The 25,331-nt window shown below is 36.3% G+C and overlaps 1 protein-coding gene across 14 annotated transcripts in view; it reads left to right on the forward strand.

Moving 5' to 3' along the window:
• The window catches only part of NR2C1 (nuclear receptor subfamily 2 group C member 1), a 61,250-nt gene that overhangs the window by 28,393 nt on the left and 7,526 nt on the right, over positions 1-25,331 (forward strand). For 13 of the 14 annotated variants that reach the window (XR_010886541.1, XR_010886550.1, XR_010886552.1 and 10 more), the window contains 10 exons: positions 1,835-2,065; positions 5,551-5,632; positions 6,801-6,980; positions 8,564-8,711; positions 8,792-8,882; positions 10,890-11,074; positions 14,656-14,818; positions 16,081-16,202; positions 19,383-19,522; positions 22,295-22,432. Coding sequence is in view for 1 of the 14 variants with exons in the window: in XM_067312447.1 (XP_067168548.1) it covers positions 1,835-2,065; positions 5,551-5,632; positions 6,801-6,980; positions 8,564-8,711; positions 8,792-8,882; positions 10,890-11,074; positions 14,656-14,818; positions 16,081-16,202; positions 19,383-19,522; positions 22,295-22,432 (1,480 nt within the window). In the remaining 13 variants the exon portion in view is untranslated. The remainder of the gene's footprint in view (positions 1-1,834; positions 2,066-5,550; positions 5,633-6,800; positions 6,981-8,563; positions 8,712-8,791; positions 8,883-10,889; positions 11,075-14,655; positions 14,819-16,080; positions 16,203-19,382; positions 19,523-22,294; positions 22,433-25,331) is intronic. The other variant, XR_010886556.1, reaches the window with a different exon arrangement.

Consider the following 25,331-nt stretch of genomic DNA (forward strand, 5'->3'; position numbering starts at 1 on the left):
GCTTAGAAAATAGTCAGAAGTGACACATGAGAAATGAAGTTTGTAAAATGAAGAAAAATGGAGTGAAAGGAGAAAATTAAAAAGGGAATTAAAATGTTTGCCTTAGTTGGCCTTTAAGGAGTATAGAACCAAGAGAAAGGAAATGGAAGCAGAAACAAGGGACTGCTGCAATCATTCATAGTCCTGGACATGTGGCTATCTCGGAAAACAGAATGAAAAATGCCGTATTAATGAGGTTGGTAACTGGTATGGGGTTTTTGTTCCATCTTCGCACCCTACTCTCCAAGTGTCAGAGTAATTAATGTTTCTTTTCTTATATCTTTAGCCTCTGGAGTTTTATAATCTTACCTGTACTTCTAGGCTAAGTAAGTTTTTAAATCTGTTTTTGCAGAGAAATATTTGTAAATGTGATCCCTAAAAATACTAATAGCAGAAGGCCACCAGAAGGAAATGCATTCCTTTTGTATATTTTTGAATCTCATAATTGCTGAATATTTGAGATTTGGTGGTATTGAGTTATATCTGCTGAAATTAGATACTCACTAATTAATAAATCTGTTGCTGCTTATCTTTTTCAAATGCAAACTATAAACAAGTTTTTGAAACTAAACGCATTGAACATCTGGAGAAACTAATATGCTAATTGTGACGGTGCAGCAGTAACGCTGATAAAATACAGACTTCTTGTGTGAACTTATGCCTCATTCAATTTCTACGTGCCCCCATTTTCCACTTGGAAAATATGTATGATATTGCTGTCCTACTTAGGTGAAGCTAATGAAGACATAATAAATTGTCTCCTCAGTAATAAGGACCGTGTAAGTGTTAGGGATGAATAGATACGCATTAATGTTTGGTTGTTAAAACTTTTAAGTTGGTCCTGTTTTACTGATTTGTAATTCAAAAGTAGTTTGCAAAAAATAGTGTTTGTAGAGTGCTTCTCCTTAGTCTTCAGAATTAACCGGGCAGTTTTTGGTATAGACTTTTGTATGGAGAAAGGCAGGAAGTGATTAAAAGTGAGATTTATAATGGAAGAGAGGTGTAATCTTAACTATTGTTTTTGAGGATTATAACCTTCTGACAAAGGTAGCAAAAAATTGAGTTTAGTGAAGGGCAAAAAATTAATAAAAATCAGCTGTATTTGTGCTTGAAAATAGAGATGAAATGGAAAAAATAATGTAGGCCTGTTCTTGATTATGAAATGAAACATTATGAAATTAAGTTTTTCATTAAAAGAAGAGAAAATGGCAGGGAGAGAGCTACTGTTTAAATTATTTTATTTTGGAACATATATATAAAAAAAAATTCTAAAGCCTAAAATGTGTGTTCAAGGTGAGACAAGATTATTGCTTTTCTTGTTGTTTAATGCTTATTTTTTTCACTTGGAAGTAAGGGGACAGTTGCGGTGTTAGAAAGCTCCTTGTTAATCGTCCAAATTTGGGAGGTGCCGAGCGCATTTTGTGGTGTGCAGTGAAGTTGGGGGAGTTAATGATTTCTCAGAACCTTAGAGCTCATAGGGCTGAGTTACAGCCATACCTCAAAATCTGGATGCTACAATTGTCAGCATCTTGGCCACGTTGTAGAAGCTTGGGCCATTTGTAAAACTCGAATATGAATTCAGGTTTTGACTTCAAACACCCTTGATTGAAACATGTTTAAAATAAAGTGAGAAGCCAAGCTTTTCCTGAATTTACTTAACACTTGTGTGACAGAGGGGGAGACAATCCTGCTTCACAAATGCCAAGGGCAAAAATCCCATTTTCTTCAGCGCCCAGATTGGGCCCTAAGAGTGATCTTCAATTACCATAACAATTTGAGATAAATGTATTATTAGATTGTCACAGATCAGCAGACGGGCCAGAAGATTCAGATTGTTACAGCACTTGATCAGAGCTCAGCAGGCAAGCAGTTCATCCTAACAAATCATGATGGCTCTACCCCAAGCAAGGTGATCCTTGCCAGACAAGAATCCACTCCAGGAAAAGTATTCCTAGCAACTCCAGATGCTGCAGGTGTCAACCAACTGTTTTTTGCATCCCCTGATATATCTGCACAACACATCCAGGTAGATAATCCACTTTATTTTGTAATATTGGTTCAAATGGGATAAGAAGAGATGTTTTATTTCCAAATATGTCTGTCTGGGTTCTCCTTTTTTTGAGGGTTTTTTTTTTTTTAACTGTATACTTTTCCTTGCATTAGGACGTGGCACAGATGCTTAGAAATTATGAAGAAAATTTGTTTTTTGTAAATCTGTTGCTTTTTAAATTTATACCCTGGCTCATGAGGTTAGAAAGACTGTTGTTGTCCTTGTCATTTCCAGCTCCTGCCCTACTGACAGTCCTTCTTATTTCTGCTTCATGGAGTCTCCATCTATTTTCAAATATCATTGAAAACTTGCTCTTTTCTCCCTTATCACTTAACATTTTTTTCTTCTTGTTTTCCTTTTCACGTACTGTTGTAACTACTGTTCGACCATGTGAATCATTCTCCAAAGTTGGTTTCTGAGAAAGACTATATGGTATGGAAGTACATTACGCAGTGGGGGTAGGAAAGCAACATTAAAGATTCTGGGTTTCCTGATGTGGGACTGTAGACAGTCAAGGTTGAAACTCCCAGACAGGCCCCCAGTGCTCCTTACTCCCACACAAATTGGATGTGCTGCTTCCTTAGCCCTCACCCTCCCACTTTTGAATCTTCTGGCCCACATCCTCACCTAAAGAGCACATGGTGGCCCTGATTTGAAGAGTGCGAAAGCATGCACAGAAGACTTGGGAGGCGGGAGCTCCTGCTGCATGAAGTAGGACCTTATTGCACATCAGCTGAAGCGTAGGGTTATTGCATACTGATTTATCCACATACATTTATGCTGCTGTTAGATCAGTGTGGTAGGCCAGATACCATAAGGACTGTTATACTAACAGTCCGTTTAGTCCATTATCAAACGTATGCATAGGGAGAGGTATTAAAAAGGGGACAAGTAAATAGTAGTCCTTCTGAGCATGTCCTTTCACTTGCAGTAGGCAGTGGCTTAGAGGGACCTCCTGATTTGGAGCTTATAGTGAGACCATCACATTTGATAGCTGTCTCTGGATCTGCCTTCCATTAATTAGTTTAATAACTTATTTGTTATTTATATAGACCGTTTATGGTTTGGCCTGCACAATATCCTATGGCTGTAAATCTATGGTATAACTGTATGTTGTGCAAAGAATACTTACTTTAGTTTGTTTTATCTTCTGAGAAATGTTTCATTAGCTGTCTCTTGCACTATGAGAAAAAGCAATACAGGATTCTGTTGTTCTTGTAAATCTCTGTTACATCCTGCGTCAAGTAATCTTTTTTCCAAGCTAAAGTCTCCTGATCATTTTAGTTTCTACTTGTCTGGGAGCTGGTCCACATCTCTGATTAACTACCCACATGTGCAAGCTTGAAGCATAACTTGGTATTGTGTATTATGTATTTTTTGAAACTAATAAATCTTTGCAAATGGATATACAAAGTCTTTGCTCCAAAGAATTCTGATTCTGAATTTTTGATTGCTGTGAATATGGAAGCAGTAGCAAAAGTCAGTCTGACTGAGAGGAATTTCGGCAGGTGCTGTAGTGTCCTGCATTTGTATCTTACGTAAACCTCAACAAAAGCATAAACCAGTGGGATGTGGTTTCTAGTAATCCTTGTAGAAAATTATTTTCAAAGGCAGCCTAGAAGATAAGAGATGAGTAGTGTATCACACTGATTTAAAAAAGCAAGATTCGGATGTAGGGAAAGTCTGGATGATCAGTTCAAAGCTCCAGTTCTAGTTGTACAACTTGGGCAAAGTAGGATAGCTTGAGAGGCAGCAGAGTATTCTGTTAGCTCAGTTAGTTTGTTCTTCTGTCAGTTCAGATGTATTGGTAGGAATTTTTTTTTCCACTTAACGCTGGTGAAATAGAGTAACATTTGTTTGTTATTCAGCTGCATGCTCCTTGGTCTTTTTCATATTTTTCTCTCCTGAATGGTCTTTTCATCTTCAGTTTTGCATTTTTTTAAATTCTGTAGCCTTCACTTGAAAGTCCCTTCGTTTGCTATGCCGAAAACTTCTCCTTCATGGCGTCTTACCTTTCCATTCATGTGTTTTGCAAGGCCCTTCCTCCCATTGTCGTCTTCACCTCCAGGGGCTCTTCATCTTTATCAGCAATTCTGATTCTACATGTTGAGGTTCAAGGTGATGAGTTCTCTGAGTCTGAGATTATCATCTCCTCATGGGCCACATTCTGTAGTCCTTGCTTATGTGAAACTTCCTGTTTCAGTGCAGGTTTCATCTATGCAAGGACTTAGAAATGTATTTATTTTATATAATGTCTTGAACATACATATTGGCAGTAATGGAAATTAGGAAGGAATGAAAGGTTAATTTTCTATTTACTCATTCAGTATGTTTTTTTAAAAGATGTTAATATAAAAAAAAAAAAAAGTCAGGTGAATTTGTGAGACAGTATTGTTAATAAAGGTTAACCAGAAAGAAATATGCTTGTTAAACATTTCTATATGTACAGTCTGTATGATTTGCAAAACGTTCCAAAAAAGATAATTTTTAATTTCCTCTACAGAGGATATGGCACTTCCTCTTTCAGTAAGAGATACCTTTCTTTTTATCAGAGATCCTACTTTGAATATGCAAAGCAGGAATGAAAGAGTCAGCCTTCCCATTAAGACACAGTAGAAGTTAGAAACTCTTAAAACTGTACATTTATATAACTTTTTAATGGGAAGAAAATTTGTTCTCTTCTGTTTTACGTTATTGTCAAGATGATGTTTGATTGTTACTTATGAGATCACATGTGTGTTTCTTTTTTAAATTTAATTTTAGTTGTGCTTTATTTATGTCTCAGTGTGATCGATTTTTTTAAAGATCAAATAGAAGGCTATTGCACCTGCTCTGAGGTGCTGTGGATTGAAGATTATGTGCTAACGAAGCTTTACAGGTACTAGAGAGAAATTAATGAGGAAAGACAAGAATACTGTAATAATATCAAGCAGTTACTCAGCACCAAACTATATACTACTTGATAGTTAATGGTACTGTTTTCAGAATACATTTTCTGTTGGTCCACCATTTGTGTGTTATGATAAGTTAACAAATCTGAATGTAGAAATAATGGCTTCCGCAAAGGATTTTTTTGTTTTATTTAATGCTTCAGTCTCTTTTGTACTGTGACCAAGTCTTTAGGATATATGAGTTTTCTCTAAACACAGAATTGAACAAAAGGTAAGAGTAGGCAGATACTAAATGTATTTCAAAATACCGGTCTGTTCTGCAGAAATAGTATTTATATAGAAAAAATCTTGAAAAGTATTACAAGTAAAACTTTTACTCCATCCTGAATAGGAACACAGTGGCATATAGCTCCTTTGTGTCTATGAAGACTGTAAAATGTAGTTGAGAAAACCTCATACTTTGTAGATTTGGACCCCTATCTTAGAGGAAAACCATAAGCATGAAATTTATTTTAGTCTGTCTTAATGTCAAGACAAAGAAAAATGAAATCATTCTGTACTTTTTTTCAGATCTTAACAGACAACTCTTCCACTGAACAGGCACTAAATAAAGTGTTTGATCTGTGTGTTGTATGTGGGGACAAGGCATCAGGTATTTACTTTTCTTTTTTTTTAGTGGTGCAACTTCATAAAAGCAGTTTAAGATTCTTCTTCATCTATATAACAGTTTGCATGCATATATGTGATAAAGGAATCTAGGAAACCTGTTAGAATCTCTCAAAACTTCTAGCAGGTGTGACTGAGGTATCTATAAAGAAGTTTGTGAGGAAAGAATCTAAAAATATATTTTTCCTTAAATTAGTTCATATTTCAGATTTATTTCTGCAATATGCCCTACTTAGTTCAAAGACAAGCCTTGATGCCTCTGCAGTATGTATTTTGAATGTTTATCAGTGATCTTTCTTTTTAGATTTTTTTTTTTTAGGATCACAGGATTAAGACTGTTGGAATTGTTAAGTATGCTTTAATCAAAACTAGTGCTTTTTAGTAATTCTTGTGCATTTTGCAGTATAGCGGGATCAGAATAATTTACTTACGAAAAGTAGTGTTTAAACTTAACTTTTTTTCTGTGGTAATTTTTATATAGTCATATTTTATACTAGAAAATTCACAGAAGAACTGATTTTTGAAAAATGGTTTAGCTGTTTTGGTTTACTTGTCTCGATAAAAAGTTTTACTAAAAGAGTTAAGGATGTACCATTATCCCATTAGGAAAATGAAAGGCCAAAGTAGAGCTTTGAAGTGATCACCTACTGCTGTCAAATGCTATGTATGCAGTTTCCATGTTTCCATTATATTCAATGGATATGTTTCTACAGCTAAATTTGTAATGAGCAATAATCAGACTTGGCTGTGGGGACATTCTGAAAAAAATTCTGAAATTTGCTAAGAATGTATAAATTAAGTGTTTCTCCTATGTTCTTAAGTACCTGTTTTCTGAGCTTTTTTAACATTGCTGTCAACAAATTCAGCAAGAAATTAATAAGCAGCTTGGTTATTTGCCTGTTTGTAAAATTTATCCTGTATAAGTGCTTTAAACTAGAAACATGGCTTGCTTGTTCTTTCGTGTGGTTTTATAGCCACAAGGTGTATTTTAAAATTTGTGACCTGTGAAAAAATAAGATTGTTCCTTTTCTGGATAAAATCATAAATACTTTGTCTTGAATAAATATAAACTCTAGAAAAGAAAAAAAGAAAAAAAAAGAAAAGCTATTAGCAGTGTAAAACTAATATCTTGATTTATGTTGTTCTGGAACTAGGGCGTCACTATGGAGCAGTAACTTGTGAGGGATGCAAAGGATTCTTCAAAAGGAGCATACGAAAGAATTTAGTTTATTCATGCCGGGGAACAAAAGACTGTGTCATTAACAAACACCACCGCAATCGATGTCAGTACTGTCGGCTGCAGAGATGCATCGCATTTGGAATGAAACAAGATTGTAAGTCTGAATAAGTGTAAATCTGGTACTAGGAGATCGTTTTAGCTAGCAGCTATGTTAAAGTATGTGCTACAAAAGATGCTTTATATTAAAAGAATTTGTTATATTGGTTATTTACTTTTAAATCATTAGATCTTTTTTCTTTAAAGACTTGTGCAAATTTGGTGTGATCAAAAGTCTGGAATGCTTTTAATCTTACATACAGTCTTATAAATTTAGTAAGCACATTGCACGAGGTAAAAGAGATAAAGAGGAACTGTTGTACCTAGGCAGCAAATGTCAAGCACGTCTCCATGTCCTGTTTTTATATATGCAGTTCAAATTTTCTGTGTGTAAATCAAGCTACTGAAAATTTTGAATCCTTCTACCTTCTTGTCACTTTTTCTACAACTTAGGTTGCTGACAATTCCTGTTCACTCTTGGCAAAGCTCAGCAGAGACAGGTTTTTACAAGGCAGACATCCATAGTGATCTAGAGATGAATCCTTACAGATTCCTAGAGATTTCAAGTTCCTTTTTAAATTTCCATATATTACATGTAGTGTTATTTTAATACCACAGTAGTATCAATTCCTAAATGCTATATATTATTCTATATATACTATTTAGTATATACTAAATATGCAGAAAAACAAACAATACAAGAATTCTTCAGCACCGATACTGCCATGCTGTTACTGCATTCACATTGTTAATCTTGTGCTCTTCTCTGTGCTGTCCTGCTCTGTTTTGCTGCCCCCTTTGAACCTCTGTGCACATGCACCTCCTTAAAACCCTTACCGAGGAAACTAGTAATAGTTTTCCAGCACAGCGGAAACAAATTCAGTTAAAGGAGGAAAAGCTGAGGGGGTAAAAGTGGACCTCCCCTTTTCCCCTTAGCTCACCTGTCAACGCTTTGCCCCTCCATGGAAGACTGTTCAAGTAGAGTAAAATTGCTGGAGGTGGGAGGGGGGCAAATGCAGGAAAAAGATCTCTGGGCCCTGGGGGAAGAGTGAGTGGAGGAGAGCATTGCTGGGGGATAAGAAATCTCGTACCTCAGAGGAGCAGGGAGAGGAAAGCAATCTCGGCACCATCTTGTACTGTAGCTTCCTCAGTGGGGTGATTTTCCCTTGAAAATGTCTCGGCCCTTTCTCAGCAATCTCATGAAGTGCATAAAGTTGTAAACCAGACCCAAAATGCGTGGAAGAGGGTACTGTGAGTCCTTCAGAAATGAACTGTGTGGGCTAGTGAAATTGAGAGAGAGAGGGAAGCAGTAAGACTTCTGTTAAGAATCCAAATTTAAAATTAGGTATAAAGGGTTTTCTCACTTAATTGTAGCTTGAAAATTTATTAAGTTTATATGTTTGGCCTCAGACTTCGACTACTGTATCATTCCGTAAAGAACAAATCAAGTATTGGGAGCTTTTTTGCCCAAATTGTTAGCTTATTGGGTAGTTCGTTTTTTTTTTTTTTTTAAGTTTCAACCCCTCTGTAAATTCTCAGAATCATTATTAAAATTGCAGAATAAGTGAAGAGAAAAAACAAGTATTATTTCTTAGACTGTAATTCATGATGTGACTTAATAGTTGCATCCTGTTCTGTTAGCTGTTCAGTGTGAGAGGAAACCTATTGAAGTGTCAAGAGAAAAATCTTCAAACTGTGCAGCTTCTACAGAAAAGATCTACATTCGGAAAGATCTTCGCAGTCCATTAGCTGCAACTCCGACTTTTGTAACAGACAATGAAACAGCAAGGTATGTAAATGCTTCTCAGAAGTGAGTATCTCTGTTTCCTGAAATCCCCAGAAAATTAAACTGTATGCTGTTTGTGTCAGATCAACAGGTCTGCTGGAATCAGGAATGTTTGTTAATATTCATCAGTCGGGAATAAAAAGTGAGCCTACTGTGCTGATGACTCCAGATAAGGTATGTGATGATGTGACTAATATATTAAATGGATTGACTGCTATAATTTTGCATATATGGAGAGAAGGTGGTTCTGTTTTGTTGTATTTCTGTTTTGATAATATTCGTTTTTGAAACACTGACATTCCTTTACAAGATTACCCAGTATTGTAGATGTTTTCTCTTCAGAAGACTGCTGTTAGCCCTTCTTAGTAAAAATGCTAAAAACTCCATGAAATGGAGTCTTCTCCAAAGGGACCTTCTTTCCCTTTTTTAGAGAGCTTTAAAAGCTGCCTTATTTTTGTTTTTATTTGGCAATCCTGACACTTGGACCTTTTTATTTTTTTTTTGGTATCAATATAGTGAGGTTGCAAAGGCCCCACATGTAGACAAGAGTGATGGATGTGTTTTGTAGAATTAAAATCTTGAGTACTGAAGTTTAATAGAATATGAAGACCTATTCACAGTTTTTTGAAAAGAGGGTTAAAATACAGGTGTGGAGAGGAAAAGTGAATGGGAAAAAATGTCTTTCGCCTTTCAATCTCACTGCAGAGACTGCAGAATAAATCGGATGATTGGCGGGGAAATATAACTAGGTTTGTGTAGGGACAGCTTATCAGTGAAGGAAAAGGGAATAATTTCTGTGCAAGTATGTGGGCATGAATAAAATTTCAGGTTTAAGAAGCTTTTTCCTAAGGATTTCAAAACTTGATCCTGAGTTGCTTGTAATATTTGTTTTTTAGTAAAAGCCATGCCATAAAAGCACAGTTCCTTTTCATTTAAAAATCACTGACTGGCTCTCACATTTTAGACTGAGTACAGGAGGCTTCTTTTTCACTATGTTGATGGGCGTGTGCTATCCAAATTCCAACTTGGACTTGAAATACTTCAGACTCTTACTCAAAAGACATTCTTGTGTGGGTGTTCAGGATCATCTGTCCTTACCTGTATTCCTCTAACTGTAAAATACAACTAAGATTGTGTGACCCAGGATTCCTTACCCTTTGCAGATATAGCATTGTCACAGTGCATTTCATAAATGTCATTAGCTTTTTTTCCCCTGAATCGCTAATTTTTTGCAGAGCTTATATGAGCTATCTCAGCAACGTTTTTATTTATGATATATTTCTGAGCTGGTTTTCCTTTTTTTCCATTTTGCTACACTTAGTCCACTAAAGCCATGTGATAATTTCCCTACATGCAAGCACGCGCGCGCGCGCACACACACACACACACACTTTTGTACTTTTACAGTTGATATTAACTTATTTTGTACTGTTTTCATGTATTCTGCCCTGCTTGTTCTGTCTGCAAAGGGCCCCATCAAAAGTTGTTTCTTCCATTTAATTTTTCCAGTTCTCTCTGTGGAGTATGACTAAGGAAGCTAAATGACACATAGCATGCTGATGTTAGCAGCAGCAGGTACTTGTGCAGCTTCCTTATTAAAGTAATTGAGGGAGTGAGGGGAACATGACTTACCGCCTCTCTGAATTACTGGTCATTACTGAATCACTGTGTTCCCTTGAGATTAAATAAAGGCATAAAAAACAAAAAGGCTGCAGCAAGATTCTTTTCTTGCTTGCCTAAAGGTGACTTTTTATCCATTCCTCGTTTTCAAACTTTCTTGTACTCCTTTACTACTGTCTGTTTTATGCACTGCAGAACGGACAGAATGGAAAGAAGCAGCAAAATATATAGTCTAGGGTAGTCTTATAGTCCAGTTGAGTATTTGACTAAGGAGTGGAGATGCTAAAATGTCTTGTTGCAGTTTCTTATCTTCTGTAGCATTCTTTCTGAAAGATACCCGTATCTATTACTTGTAAAAGTAAATGTCTAAATCTTTCACATTTAGAAACAGTGCAGAGTCCAATTGCTGCGTTATGATTACCCATTTACTGGAAACAACAGTTTTCTTAGAGGTCTATTCACAAGCTCAATTCTTCACTAGTTAGTGTGAAAATTAGATTCTTCTAATGCAAGTGAACTGTTGCCGGTATGAAAGAATTAAACACTGTACCTTTCTCTCAGGTTGAAGCATGTCAGGGAGATTTAAGCACGCTGGCAAATGTGGTGACGTCATTAGCAAATCTAAGTAAATCCAAAGACATGTCTCAAAGCAGTACTGAGCTATCTATGATTGAGAGTTTAAGTAATGGAGATGCATCGTTATCTGAACTCCAGCAAGAAGAGCAAGCTAGTAGTGACGTTACAAGGTAAGGCATGTTACCCTTGAAAATATTACTCTTTTTGAGGATTTCTCTGTCAGTTCAGATCATTAATTAAATCATCAGATCATTTATCTGCATTAAAAATAATAGCAACAGCAGACTGAGCTTGTGTTGCAGATTAATCTTGTAAAATTCTTCACAGTAAAATCATAAATAAGTTCGGTTTGAGGAAGTAAATACTTTTGGTTGTTCATTGGAATTAATTTTAGTGTAAATCTTACCTTTTGGTTGTTTTACCTTTTGATTGTCCTTAATAAGGGGTATTAGATCTTGTACAGTACTGTTAGTACTTTGTATCATCCTGGAAAAATGTTTCTTAGAAGTGTCATCTGTATAAGTAGTTTAATGCCTGCTAGTCCCCTTAAAAGTTTGAAAAGTATTTTCTTTCTACACAGAAGAATTCAAATAATGCTCACTGTCAATACAGATACATTCACTGTATATCTTAGGAACTTGTTTCTTAGATTGATTTTAACTGAGCCATTTTGGTGAGCATAAATGCAAGATACTGTGCATACTGCTTATTCAGTTACCCTTTCAATGACAATCGTGTTCTTCCTTGGTTGTCATCTTGTGCAGGAGTCTGACAACTGTCTCACCAGTAGTCATTTGCTGCACAACATCCATATTACGCATTCTGGATTGAAAACATGCACGCGGAGTAAATCCATCAAGGGAAAAGGACTGGTATATAGTGGAGTAGCTTGTACTGACCCAAGTACATGGTTTCCCCCTGGGGGCTCTAGTACCCTGTTTGACTGCAAGCAGAAAGCATTCATTCTGCTCCTTTATGTTTATGTGCTGCTCAGAAAGTCAGTGCAAGTTGCTGACCGGACCTTTGCTATGTCCTCCTAGGTAAAGAACATGCTGTATAAAGAGTATCATAGTATATGCTGATAAACTCAATGCTGTGGGTGTTCAGAAAGATGCAGAAATAAGGTTGCACAGTGACCTTTCATGGCTTTATCTCCAGGCACTTTCAGACACTTACTTTTGCCGGCTTCAGTGTTTCTGTTCAGTTTTAAAAATTTGTTTATGAAAAGCCATGAAGGTCTCTCAGCCAGAGAGCTCAGCTCAAAAGAGCTCTGACACAGGATAATACCTACTCTTTTCTAATGGGTTACCAAATAGATTTCCAATAGGGAGTTTCAAGTCAAATGCTCCTGTGGAAGGGAAATTGTTACCCAAACAGAAACTAAAATTTTAGTCTAAATCATTGATTTCCTTGCCAGGGATTACACCAACTTCATCTAACATACACAGGTGTTTACTGAAGAAAATGAGTTTGGGAGGATTCAAGAAGCAGCTTGTATCATTGTTTTTCATGTATTTTATTATATTCCATTGCTTGCAGCTACAATAGCAAAGCTTTCACTTTGCTGACAAAAATTTGGTCTACGACTGTTGCTAGCATTCAGCTGCTTATATATTGTAATGTTATATGCCTTTGTCCTATAATGGCTTCATTGCCTATGTTCATTTTTTACAGCTTATCGGTAGCCCTATATATCCATTAGTGAATGAGCTGGGTGAAAAGGCAACCGAACTTGTTTCTAACAAAGAATATGATGTGTTTTAATGTTAATTATATCTTTTTTTCTTGCTTTGTGGGCTTGATTTTTGTAATTTTCAGGCAAGCTTTGTTCTAGACACTCTTTTCCTTAGTGTTTTTATCTTGAGATGTTTGATCATGTGAGTTAACTTAGATGTTGGGGCTTCATGTATGAACAGGAGCCCCAACGTTGAGGCATTAGGAAGCAGAGCCTAATAAAAACAATGGACTTACTGCTGCAAGAGTATGATACAGAAGGGAAGAGGTCCCTTTGAAAGCAAGCCTTCAAAGAGTAAGTTGGAAACAAAGTATCGTCGACACACAAGGTTAACAGCTGTACTTGCCCAGAGTATTTAAAAAAGTATTTTAGGCTCAACTAGAACAAATAAAGGATTGGCAGCGACATCTGTGATGGCTGCTTTGGCTTATTCTGCCAATAGTCTCTCTGACAGCAGCAGACTCAGGGAGCCAGTTTTGGGGGGAAAGAGAGATCTTTTTCTATCTTACGTTTCTGTCCCTGCTGCAAAAGAAATCGAAAATTATCCTGCTAAGTGCATGCAACCCTGAAGATGCTTTGTTTTTCCTAAGCAGCTGCCATTGAGCTGCTGGTTTTGCCTGCTCTACATAACGCTGCCAAGTGTGAGCCGCAGGACCTGGCACTGAGATTTCCTAGCAGGATACAGGCAGTATAACTTCCAGAGCTTGCACATGAGTGCATTTCCATTATGCCTACTTTCCATATACCTGAGACAGAAAATTTCCCAGCTATATCCACTTAATCCACTTGTGCATGCCCCAGTCACCTCCATGTGCTAAAATAAAGGTGTATAGGCAAGTGTAGGACCAAAAACGATTCCAGTTCATTTACCATCTCAAGCCTGAATCGGTGTCAGCAGCTAGTTTATTGTGTTGTTTCTTTTGATTGTAAACAGTTATGTTAAAAATAGTAAGCATGCAGGTTTTTAGTATATTAGTACATTTAAGGTAGCAAGAGAATGCGGAGGAAGAGGAGGTGGGCAGAATTCTGCCACTCTGACACCAAATTAGATAATAGAATTTTTGAAAGTGATTTTAGATTCGGTGACAATAAACATATCTACGCAAAATGAGAATCAGCTCTATGTACAGGCTGCGAATCAGCTTTTGGACATCTGTGCATGAGTTTTTTCATGTGATGCTTTGTATACAAGTGATGCTGCTCTCAGGATATCTCATCTGTCTGCAGGCACTGGTTGACTCTATATCTGTAATGAGTGTAGATGTGTCAGTTTTGGTTCTCAGGTGTGTTTGTGCATAGAGGAACAATGAAGTGGTGGTATATACAGGTGTTCCCTTTTATTTATTATTATCAGGGCAGCAAAATAATGAGTAATACATCTGTGCTTATCCTGGGGTCTCCGCCAGTAATGTTTGTGCATGTGACTTGGTCTTTGCTGGAGTCACTGCCCCGCATTAGAGGATACTAAGAGTGGTATTGAAAATATGAGAGTACTTTCTCCTATGTATTTAGAAGCAGTCTTTTCAAATTAAGTTGAATAACATAACAATAGTTTACGATATGAAAAAGCCAGAAAAAAATTATTCTTCCTATTTGTGCTTCATAGCAGCAAAAATCTGTACAATTTACATGTGCATTAAGTTGCTTTAACAACAGTCTGATGATCATGCGCTAAAAACACTCATGCCAACACTCTCAGTAAACACCACTAAAGAGATCCTGAAAGGCAAACTGTGATTCACCAGCTCAGTCAATATGTCAAAACTGTGAATTTTTTGGAGACTAGTGCGAACAGGAACTGCTGCTGATTTTGTTTTGGAGACATTGTAATTTGGAGATTTTGGGGATTCTGTTAGGTAGAATGTAGGAAAAGTATGTTATTGTATCTTATTTTCCATTTCTGCTTGTTTGAAACAGACACCTAAATACTGCTTGAAGATGTGTAGGTTTCTTCTAAATCGAAACATTCTCTAAGATGAAATTTGCTCCCCCCCCCCTTTTTTTTTTATCTTATAGGGCATTTGATACTCTTGCAAAAGCATTAAATCCGGGAGAGAATGCAGCATGTCAAAACTCTGAAAGTATCGAAGCCAGTGTACAGCTGATTGGTGGAGAAGCAAGCATGAATATCGTTGAAATAGAGGGGCCGCTACTCAGTGATGCACACGTGGCATTCAGGGTACTTAAGATTTTTGAATTATTATATACTATTTATGACCGTTTTAACTTAGTAATACAAAATAACTATCAGACAGATGTAATGTGTTCTCTAACTGGATGTTGAAGCTCCTAAATGCATTTGTCACAGTTTCTCCTTTGTGTATATACCCTATTTTAGTACGGCATTAATTGACTTTAGTCATTAGGGAAAATCTGGTTCCTTTATTAGAGGGCCAAATATTTTCTAACTTTATTTCTCATTTCATAAGCCTGCAGAAATTCTTTCATCTTTTTTTCATCTTCCTGTTACTCATGGACAAATCCAAAAGCTTGCTTATCCAAAAGTTTCTTCAGCACCAGCCACTGCATTAAGCTTTGCCCCTCTCATCAGCGCATGTTTTGATCACTCAGATAAACATACTTCTAATGTTAATTTTAGAACAAAATGTCAGATTCCATTAATAATCTTAGCCGAACCATTATATTACAAAGAATTAACTTCTGAGAATAAAACTACAGCACTGTAATTAGCAATTTGAGGTCAAATCCTGCTTTCTTCACGTGGATGAAAAAAAGGAAAAGGAAAAAACACTAATTTTACTCATATAAGTTCAGAAAGGTCGTTTCAGATGTATCTTGATTACTGTTTTAGGACTTGGGCAGCTCTGTATATAGGTATTTTATTCACATACCAAAACACTATTTTATAAAATAATAATAAAAATTACAAATCAAAGGTCTTTCTGAGATAGGATCCCCTCTCTGCTTCCAAGAAACTCCAACTAGTAATTGTGGCAGTTCCCCTAATTTTCAGGCCTACTCCTCTCAGGCAAGATTTGGAAAGGTATGGTGCCTCTGTGTTTGTATTTTTTTAATATATTTATCTACTTATAAATGTAAGAAACTTCATAAATGATCCTATTTACAGTAATTCTTTTAAAAGTTTTATTCTTTTGTGAATGTCTCAAAATTTGAGTTTATTTGGGATTTTCCATCTCCAGGTGTCCCAGACATGAATCCTTATCTAAGCTAAAGATTCAAAATTTTTGCCCTTTCTTTGTTGCTTTTCAATCGCATTAAGATATAGCAGTGTGGCTAATTTGGAACAAAGGCAGCCACTTGATTTTGTTTCAAGATTATCCCATGTTTATTTTAAAACTAAGTTTACCTTTTTTCTCTCTAAAAGAAACTACCAAGTCTGATTTTCCTTATGATATTTTTTACGTGAAGAAAGTAAAATAACTGATATATGCTTTTTTTTTTTTTAATTATTTTTACCAGCTCACCATGCCATCTCCTATGCCTGAATATCTGAACGTTCACTATATCTGCGAGTCTGCCTCCAGATTGCTTTTCTTGTCCATGCACTGGGCACGTTCCATTCCATCTTTCCAAGCTTTAGGGTAAGTGATCAGTTTTTATATTCTCTCATATTGTGAATACCCGCTTTTTAATTGGCTACTTTTACTGTCTTTTTCAGGGTCATTTTAAAATATAAAACCATTTATTAAAAATGTCTTATAGATCTTCAGCATGAAGGTAAATCTGCTGATTCAAAATTACTCCCAACTTCAGTCCAAATTTAGTTACTTTGGTTGGGTTTTGAAGAAAAAAGGAGCAGATTCATAAAGATCAAATGTCTGTACACTGCCACTTCTTTAATTTTTTCAGTAAATCAGACTTGCTATCATTTGTGAATAGTTACATCCTGAACTAAGATGCCTATCAAGCAGTCACCAAAAAAATCTGATCTCTGGAGCTCCAAATATTGCTGTTGTTGTAGGTGAATTAGTAGTAATAATTTTGTCTTTATTAAACTATACGGGAGAAATGTTAGCTAGGTTCAGCAAGCCTTCAGAATTTTTTAACTGCCAGGGAGTTTCCAAAAACAAATTGTTGCTGTAAGCAGCAAGTAATTTTTATCATTCTCTCTGCAGTTATCTTAACATCCAGTTTTTCCAGCAGAATTTAGTATGTCACCTAAAATTCTTAAGCTGTGTAGTAGTACATTGCTGACTGTCATGAGAAAACATTTCCAAACAGTATGGGGAAAAGTAATTTATGTTACTTTCACAAGTCATTTTATGAAGACACATCAAACAAGTAAAGATAGTATATCAGCTGTGACACAAATGGAGTACAAATCCAGTTGGTCTTCACCAGAAATCTCTTCCTGTCCTTCTCTGTTCTCATCTAGTGTTTTTCTTGAATTCAGTATCAAAATAGTTTATGACTCTGTGGTAGCAATGAGAATTCCTTTTTAAATGGAAGGTTTGTCCCCTTTTCCAGAAAGCTTCTCAAAGGCAGGATGATCCGTGATTACCATTTGTTCAAGCCAAACGACTGTACATTGTTTAAGAAAAAATATTGTATTATGTGTAACTGAAGCCTGTGTTTTGGGGAAAGATGCAGTAAAATTCTATAAAATAAAACAATAGGGGGGAAAAGGAAGGTAGAAGCATAAACATAATGTTTGATTTTTAATGTAAGCTGTTGCCCTGCAGAATTTTGAAGTACTTAGCAAATTAGCAGAGTGAATTGCATCATTGTTCATTTTTAAAAGTCTTTTGTAACACAGAGATGCTGCAAAACAATGTAAAAAAATGATGTTTTTTTTAAAAAGTCTCACAGAAGAACTTTCTCTCTGAAAAGACTTATCAGGTGAAGTGGAAATACTTATAGAAAATCTGCATGATTTTTTGAGTAAGTTACTTCCAAATATATTTGGATGTTTGAATAAGAAAATGAAGGAGTAGGCTGTGCTAATAGTGTTGATATTCACCTGTGCTAGCATTTCCAGCCCCAATCAAGATCATGGGCAACAGTATATTTAAACACCACTTAACATGAATATACAATTTGCCTTTTGAAAAGCTTAAAATCTTAACAGTGTTTTCAAGTGGAATTTTTTTTAAATTAATGCAGCTTTTTAAACTTGAGTACATTACGTACTATAATTTTAACTTCTAGCAGGGTGACTCATTTCACTTTTCAAATGAAAAGAAATTCTTGGTACTAGTAATTGAGAGGAGTTGATGAGCCAGAGCAAAATCACAATAACAGTTTTGTAAGGAAGACGGGTGATTTTATCCAAGTGATTTCTTCCTCTGGCAGTGATTCCTTAGTCTCAGCAAGACAGCTGTCTTTGTCATGCTGATTTAGTTAATGATACCACGTTATTGCTTAGTTCATCTTCTGCACAAGGATCTGCGCAGGGCAAGAGGGAGTCCTACCGAAACCTTAATCAGGCTGGTTACGCCCTGTAGTTCTTTGAGGCTGCTTAAGTTTGATCAGCTGGTTCTGGTCTAAGATTGATCAGCCCATAAAGTCGTTCTAGATGATACTGTTGTCTACATGAGCACGTATCGGCTGAGTACACCAGTACACCATATTTTCACTGTACCTCAGCACGGTCCCTTTGACAGGAGTTGAAAGAGGATGCAACAAGTATGCATAGGAGCTGCGTGTGTAGTATCACAGCGTAACAAGAATTGGATCACACTAACAATACTGACCTAGATAAGCTCTCTGTGTCCATTACAGGACAACTCTACACTAATCAGTCATTTGGCACATAAATAGTATTACAATAAATCACCAGAAATTTTCTTAAGATTGCACTAACATTCTTGCAAAAATGCATTCTGTCATATTTTTGTAATTGAAATCCTAGCTTTAATATGCTTTTCTTCTTTGGTAGGTCTTTGCTTCTTTTAACTTTGCATTTTTTATATTTACTGGCTAAAACTGTGGAACATGGTACCTGAGTTTGACTTCTCACTGATAGGATTTTCTTTTCAGGTACTGAGCTCCTGTTGAACTCCATGAGTTAGAGATGCTTGGCATTACTGAACATTAGGTTACTAATTTAGAAGCACCTGAATATGGATTGACATACCTGATTTTAGGCTTCAACATGTGAAAAAAAAAATCACTAAATATGAAACTTAATTTAAGGATTAATTCGTACAACAAACCAATCCTCACAACTTTTATTTGTACCTTTAAGTCCCTATTTCAAAGCTGATACCAAACATGGAAGGGCTGCAGAAGACAGCAGTCTAGAAGCTTAGGAACTCGATCTCATGTGTTCCACTTCACATGTGCGTTCTTATTTTTAATTAAAAAATTCCACCAATCTGCCATATTTCAAGTAAAAAATAGACCATTGTGTAGTTATTCTACATCTGCAATGCAGGAAGAATGTAAACTCTTTTCATTCTTCCTTGTAAATGCTGTCTAAAAATTAGGGTAAATCCTGTTAAAACTTGCATGATGGAATATGCCTTGATAGTTGTCATTTGGTGTAACTTAGCTTGTTTTTGTGATAGAGATTGCCTATTGCCTTTATCGTTCAAACAAAAATGATTTCTATACAAATGTCACTTTAAAACAAGTATTTTAATTCTAGCATGAAAATAAAAATACTTTTGAGGTATTTGATTTAGATTTTGGCTTCATTTTGGTACTGGTTGCAATGATTGAATTAGGTGAATGTTTCATGAAGTGTTCTTTAAATTAGAAAAGCTATATAAATACAAATGGCTGGTCCTATTAAGTGAAATTATTGTATTTTTTAATAGACAGGATAACAGCATATCATTAGTAAAAGCCTGCTGGAATGAACTTTTTACACTTGGTCTGGCACAATGTTCACAAGTGATGAATGTGGCAACTATATTAACTGCATTTGTTAATCACCTTCATGGCAGTTTACAGCAAGGTAAGGTGCATATTGTCTGTATTCCCAGATCTGCAAAGTAACTTCATAGTTTTTAAGTTTTGAACTGGGCAGAAGTTATTAGTTATCTTTCAATTATTAATGTAAATTTAATCTTTGTAGAGCTTAGTGAGTAGCACTGAGACAAAATAGTAATAGAATATACAGTCCACAAGATGGAAGTTCTTAACAATTTTCTGAAAGTCAGCTATGCTAATACTTCCTTTCCCCCAAATTAAAAAAACATGTTTATCAGTCTCTCTAACATGAGTTGGTATTTACTGCTTTTTTAAATTGTGTGTCTATGTAGTAGCTAATAGAATTCTGCTCTTAGTGCACTTCAGCTCAAAATAGGAATATTTCAACACCGCATCATCTTTAAGAACATAAATGTACTGTGAATATGAGTCCTTTGTGCCAAGTGTGCAGAGTAGAGACTGACCTAACTCTTCCTTGCTGTTAAAAGCTGTGAGAACAAAGCAACCTAATGCTGCCTTGTTCATGTACTTTCTTTACATAGCTGGGCTTGTTCACTTCTGTATACTAGTTTTAGACTACAGTTAGCTAAGTTCAAGTTTAGCTGCTCGTTGCTATCTGTATTTCATAGATATTGCATCTTTCTTTCTTAGCGTGTGGTGGTCTTGGTTTTTACGATGACTTTGAGGTTTGCCTGTCTTTGAAATTTGCCTCTACTGCTTGCAGATGACAGGAATGCCCTATGCTATCTTTGTTTGGCAGCACTGCAGATCTGAACTCCTTCTCTAAAAAGGCTTTAAAGCCAAGGGAAATATTTCCAAAATCTTTTATTAGAATCTGATACCAGGTTCAAAGCTTGTTCTGACTTACCTGCCCCAATCCTGTCTCTGCTGCAACATCCCAGTGAGCAGTTCTAGATTTGTGCTCTTACCATATTTACGAGGACATTCTGTTTGTAGTTCAGGTTTATATGCAAGTTTAAAACAGAGAAGACTTGTCTTTTAAGGGCCAGTTCTTAAAAATTGATAATGTCTATTACAATTATGAAGGCTTCCTGAGTCTGGTTCCTTGGGCCATGTTCTGCATTCATAGAAGAAAATTGGAATGAGTAGGTACTTTTCACATTAGATGCCAATGTTAGATGCCTTAATTCACAGAGATCATCAGAATTACCCCAACAAGCAGCAACAACACATGGCATAAATTTTTGTCCCCGACTACTGAAGGCAGCCTGGCTACACATTCAACATTGTCTATCCATAGGTATCCATTTCTGCTGTCTACTTCTGAGATCAAAAGAACTTATTGCCAGTTGGATTGTGTCTGTGTTTTAGTCTAATCACAAGTGACTGAACCTTTGGTTTCCCACACAGTATTTTCAAGAAGATTTTTAGGTCATTTAGCAGTCTGCAAGAAAAAAAGGTCATGCTTTGTACCCCTGGAGGGGCCAAACTCTGGAATTTTGTTTGGAGGCGTTCTTGATTTCTTAAAATATCTCTCACCAAAATCACCTGTTTAATTGCTGTTACATCACTGTGGCCAGTCAGAGCAATACAAGTCTTCCTGGCAGATCTACACTAAACATACTTCCTTCCTTACTAATCATACATCCTGCAAATGCAGATCTTTTGCATGGTTTTCTTTCAAATGAAAGAGATGCCAGTTGGCCTGCTCTTTAATTTACTGTATAGTGAGTCTTATGAGGAAAGACTGAGAGCTGGGCCTGTTTAGCCTAGAGAAGAGAAGGCTGAGAGGAGATCTTATCAACGTGTACAAGTATCTAAAGGGAGGGCGTCGAGAGGATGGGACCAGACTCTTTCCAGTGGTGCCCAGCGACAGGACGCGAGGCAACGGGCACAAACTGAAACACAGACAGTTCCATCTGAACATGAGGAAAAACTTTTTCACTGTGAGGGTGACAGAGCACTGGATGAGGTTGCCCAGAGAGGTTGTGGAGTCTCCTTCTCTGGAGATATTCAAAACCCGCCTGGACGCAATCCTGTACAATGTGCTCTAGGTGACCATGCTTGAGCAGGGGGGTTGGACTAGATGATCTCCAGAGGTCCCTTCCAACCTCAGCCATTCTGTGATTCTGTGATTCAGTGAAAGAAATATTCTTTTGCGGAGTATTCAAACTGCAGTGCATGGAGTCTTTTGCCTAATCTTTGTGTGCTTGTTAATGCTTGCAAGGCTCTCAGCTCTAAAAGCTAATCAGTCAAAAATAATGTAGTCTTCATCTGTTCATAGCCTAGCACATTTTTAATAAGGTAAATACACTTGCAAAAATCTTAGCATTTTCAGGTTAACTAGATTTTTAGGGTTGTTACATGTGTGAAAATTCTCTGTCTTCAATGCTATGCAAAAACAGGCTGGTAAATTGTAGAAAAACAACCCACTAAACTATAGATTTTTCCTCTTCTTTTATAATGAAGGAACTGAAGAATTCATTCTGGGACATCATCTTTTTCAGCAATGGCATGATCTTTGACTAAAGTAACCCATGAAACTGTACACCAACCTACCTCATTGATTCTAAGATGTAGGGCACAGATCTGCAACAGCAGCGTTAAAAAAAAAAAAAAAAAGTGGTAGTCCTAATCACATAATCACAATTCAATCACAACTGGTTTCTAGATTATTCAGACCCACTCTATGAGTCTATAGATGGCTTAGATTTCCTGCTGTTTGAATCTAATATAAGTGAGGAGCACATTTAGTTTTAAACAATCCAACGTGACCACATTTTTGCACGTGTGTTGACTTTGGGGTTTTTACATTTTTGTGTGTGTGTTAACTTAGATAAGCTGCCAACAGACAGAGGAAAACTAGTAATGGAGCATATCTTCAAACTGCAAGAGTTCTGTAACAGTATGGTAAAGCTTTGCCTGGATGGATATGAATATGCTTACTTGAAAGCAATCGTCCTCTTCAGTCCTGGTATGTAATTATTCTTAATGTAAAACTTTATTCTTTTACTATGACTACAAAGTCTTCAGTGGTCTAAAGTCTATTTAAAACTCTCTACTAAAAATTTGCTGTGTTTTCCACAAAGCCATATTTTTAGATAAGTTTTTCTTAATATTCTTTTAAGGGGTGACGAAGAAAGGGAAAAAGTTGGAAACAGATTTTTGGAAAATGGGGAAGTAACATCAGATAAGTAGGCTGAGTAGGAACTGAGATTAGCTCACTTGTAATACCTAAAAATCTTTGTTTTTCAGAATTAGAATCTAGCTATGCTAAGTTCTGTACAAAAACAGTATGATGACAGTCATGAATTATTTATCTATATGCTATTTTTTGCCATTTAACTTCTGCCTGTTTCATTATATGCAGCTACAGTTACCTGCTTCACTTGTTGAGGAATCTTGGAAGATATGTAATGAATGAGGCAGAGGACTGTAGAAAGAGGAGGGTTAATCTTTTAATGAAAAGAGCTGAATGCTGCTTTGGATCTTTTAAGTTTTACCATTGCCTCTGCCATTGATTCCCCCCCCACACACCTCCTTGATTACCTTTAATCATATGCCTCCTTTCTGGGGTACTGTTTGAGGACCTGGAGTTTAATTTTCAGAAGTGTTGTTCTTGCACATGCAACTGAGGTGAACTGAAGTTGAGTTTTTAATGTATGAAACACAATCTCTCTCAGCCTTGGTTCCCCACATGTAAAATTACAGTAATATATCATCTCACTTCACCTGGGTATTATGAAAATAAATTAGTATATAAAGCATTTCTGAATATGGTGATTGAACACCACAAAAATTCCCTTATTTTGCTATTTCTATTTTCTGACCAGTATTTAATAATATACTCTAAACAAGGTTTATGGACATACTTTAGACAATAAAGATAAAATAAAATAATGATTATTTTTTCCTTCTGAGAGAGAAGTCCACAATATGGAGGAGGAAGGGTCCTCTGGTTAAAATAGTTAACGATTGATCAGATAGATTATATAACACATATGCCTGGGCGGACTGTGGAAAACTAAAATTAATTTTTTAAAAATTTCTCCAGTATATTCCAGGTCTTAGATTCATCATTCAGCGTTTAGAGATTTAAAATAAAAACAAAAAAACACCTCTGGATAAAACTATATAAACTTCAAATACTTTTGTATCTGCAGGAGTTTTTCACTGTCATATTTAGAAAGTAAATCTTCAATCACTCCATTTTGCATTAGAAAGTTTTAAAAGCATCAACAGCTTGCTTATTCCTCATTGCTCTACCTTTTTTAGACACTGATGTCCCATAGAAAAGACCAGAGTGAATTTTAAAAAGCTATCTTAATCTTAGTGACTACCCCATCTGCAGTGTAGGATATTCAAATATCCTAATTTGGTATTTTAATTTGCATGTTTTTTCAATGACAGTGAAGACTGTGCTGTTGTATTTAATGTTAATCAGTATAGGTTATGAAGACTGGAAAATGACAATTTCTTCAAAAACCATAGGGCTTGTAAAGGCTCATTCTTTTAAGCAAGAAAATTTCTCTAGGTGGATAGGGAAAGGATGCAAAGTATGGCTTGACTTCAGAGGCACGCCGTCTACTCCATGGTGTGGCAGTCAAGCTGACCATAGTGCAACATCAAATTGATGGAGATTACTCTATTAAAATAGCAAACAGAAGTTCTTCAGAGAGAACAAATATTTCTTAAAGTACCAGTTTTTCTAAAAATCTATCCCATGAGAGGACAGGCTCTGGCAGGAAAATTCAGCATAAATCTGGCCACCCCAGATATGGAGGAGAAGCGGGTATTTGGTTCTTGTCAGGTTTATTAGATTTCAGAAGAACTCTCTTTTTCTAGTCTGTTGCAGCTCACCCTTTCAGAGAGGTATTAGTTGAGGCAAGAAAAACTTCTGGAACTGGGACACTTCCAAAATGTAAATTTCAAGCAGGTTTTCTTACATATGTGTACGCATATGTACGTGTGTGTGTGTGTATACATATATAAACTATATATGTATATAAGAATTGTGGGGCTCTTGCTTTGCAGTTTCCCTCATCTTTACATGATTCTTTTCATATATGGTAATTTCTCTTTCTCCAAAGAGGATCCACATCTCTCAGTGAAAGTGGCAGCATCAGCAGAAATCCATGGAATTCATCTAAGTGCATAGCAAAACTTTGCCTATCTTCCATTTCCTCTTTTAATATTGCATTAATGGAAGACTTTTGAGGTGAAAGGACTTCTTGCAAATAAGAAGCAGTATAAGTAATGCCAGAACCCTACAGTAAAGACAAGAAGTTCCCAGAAGGTATTCCAGAGAGACCTCCTTTTTATTCTGGACCTCTAAAGGAAAATCAGATCCTGAGTGCTTTCACTATAGAACCTAATCCCTGGTCTCAGTCCTCATGACTGGAACAATCTTGCATGTGTTTATGTGCTTGCTTTTACAGTCCGCTAAAGCACAAGAACTATTTCAGTTTTCTGATAAGCAGTAGCTAGGATGGATCTAATTGCAATATTAACAGTCCTCATCTGCTAAGGACTTTACATTTGTCTGGACTTTTGCTATTACTTCAGCAGAGCTAGGGGTTTTCTTTAAGCGGGGAGGAGGAGAGGGTGAATGTTTGCTTGTTTAATTGTAGTAGATCATGCTTTCAGTAGACTGACTTCTACTTTAGATGTTCCTTACCCCAAAACAGTCCTTTCATGCCATTCCTGGAGCTCTGAAGGCTGCTCCAGAAAAGAAAGAAAATGATGGAAGAATACCTCAAGTCCATTCTTCTAGCACCATGTCTACTAGGTTTTATGGCAGAATCTGTTGGCATATTTGAAGAAACCAGTTCTGTTAGAAAACAGAAAATATTTTCCTAGAAAGCTTACACTTG

Source organism: Apteryx mantelli, chromosome 1 (genome assembly GCF_036417845.1).
Source record: "Apteryx mantelli isolate bAptMan1 chromosome 1, bAptMan1.hap1, whole genome shotgun sequence".
NCBI classification, from domain to species: Eukaryota; Metazoa; Chordata; class Aves; order Apterygiformes; family Apterygidae; genus Apteryx; species Apteryx mantelli.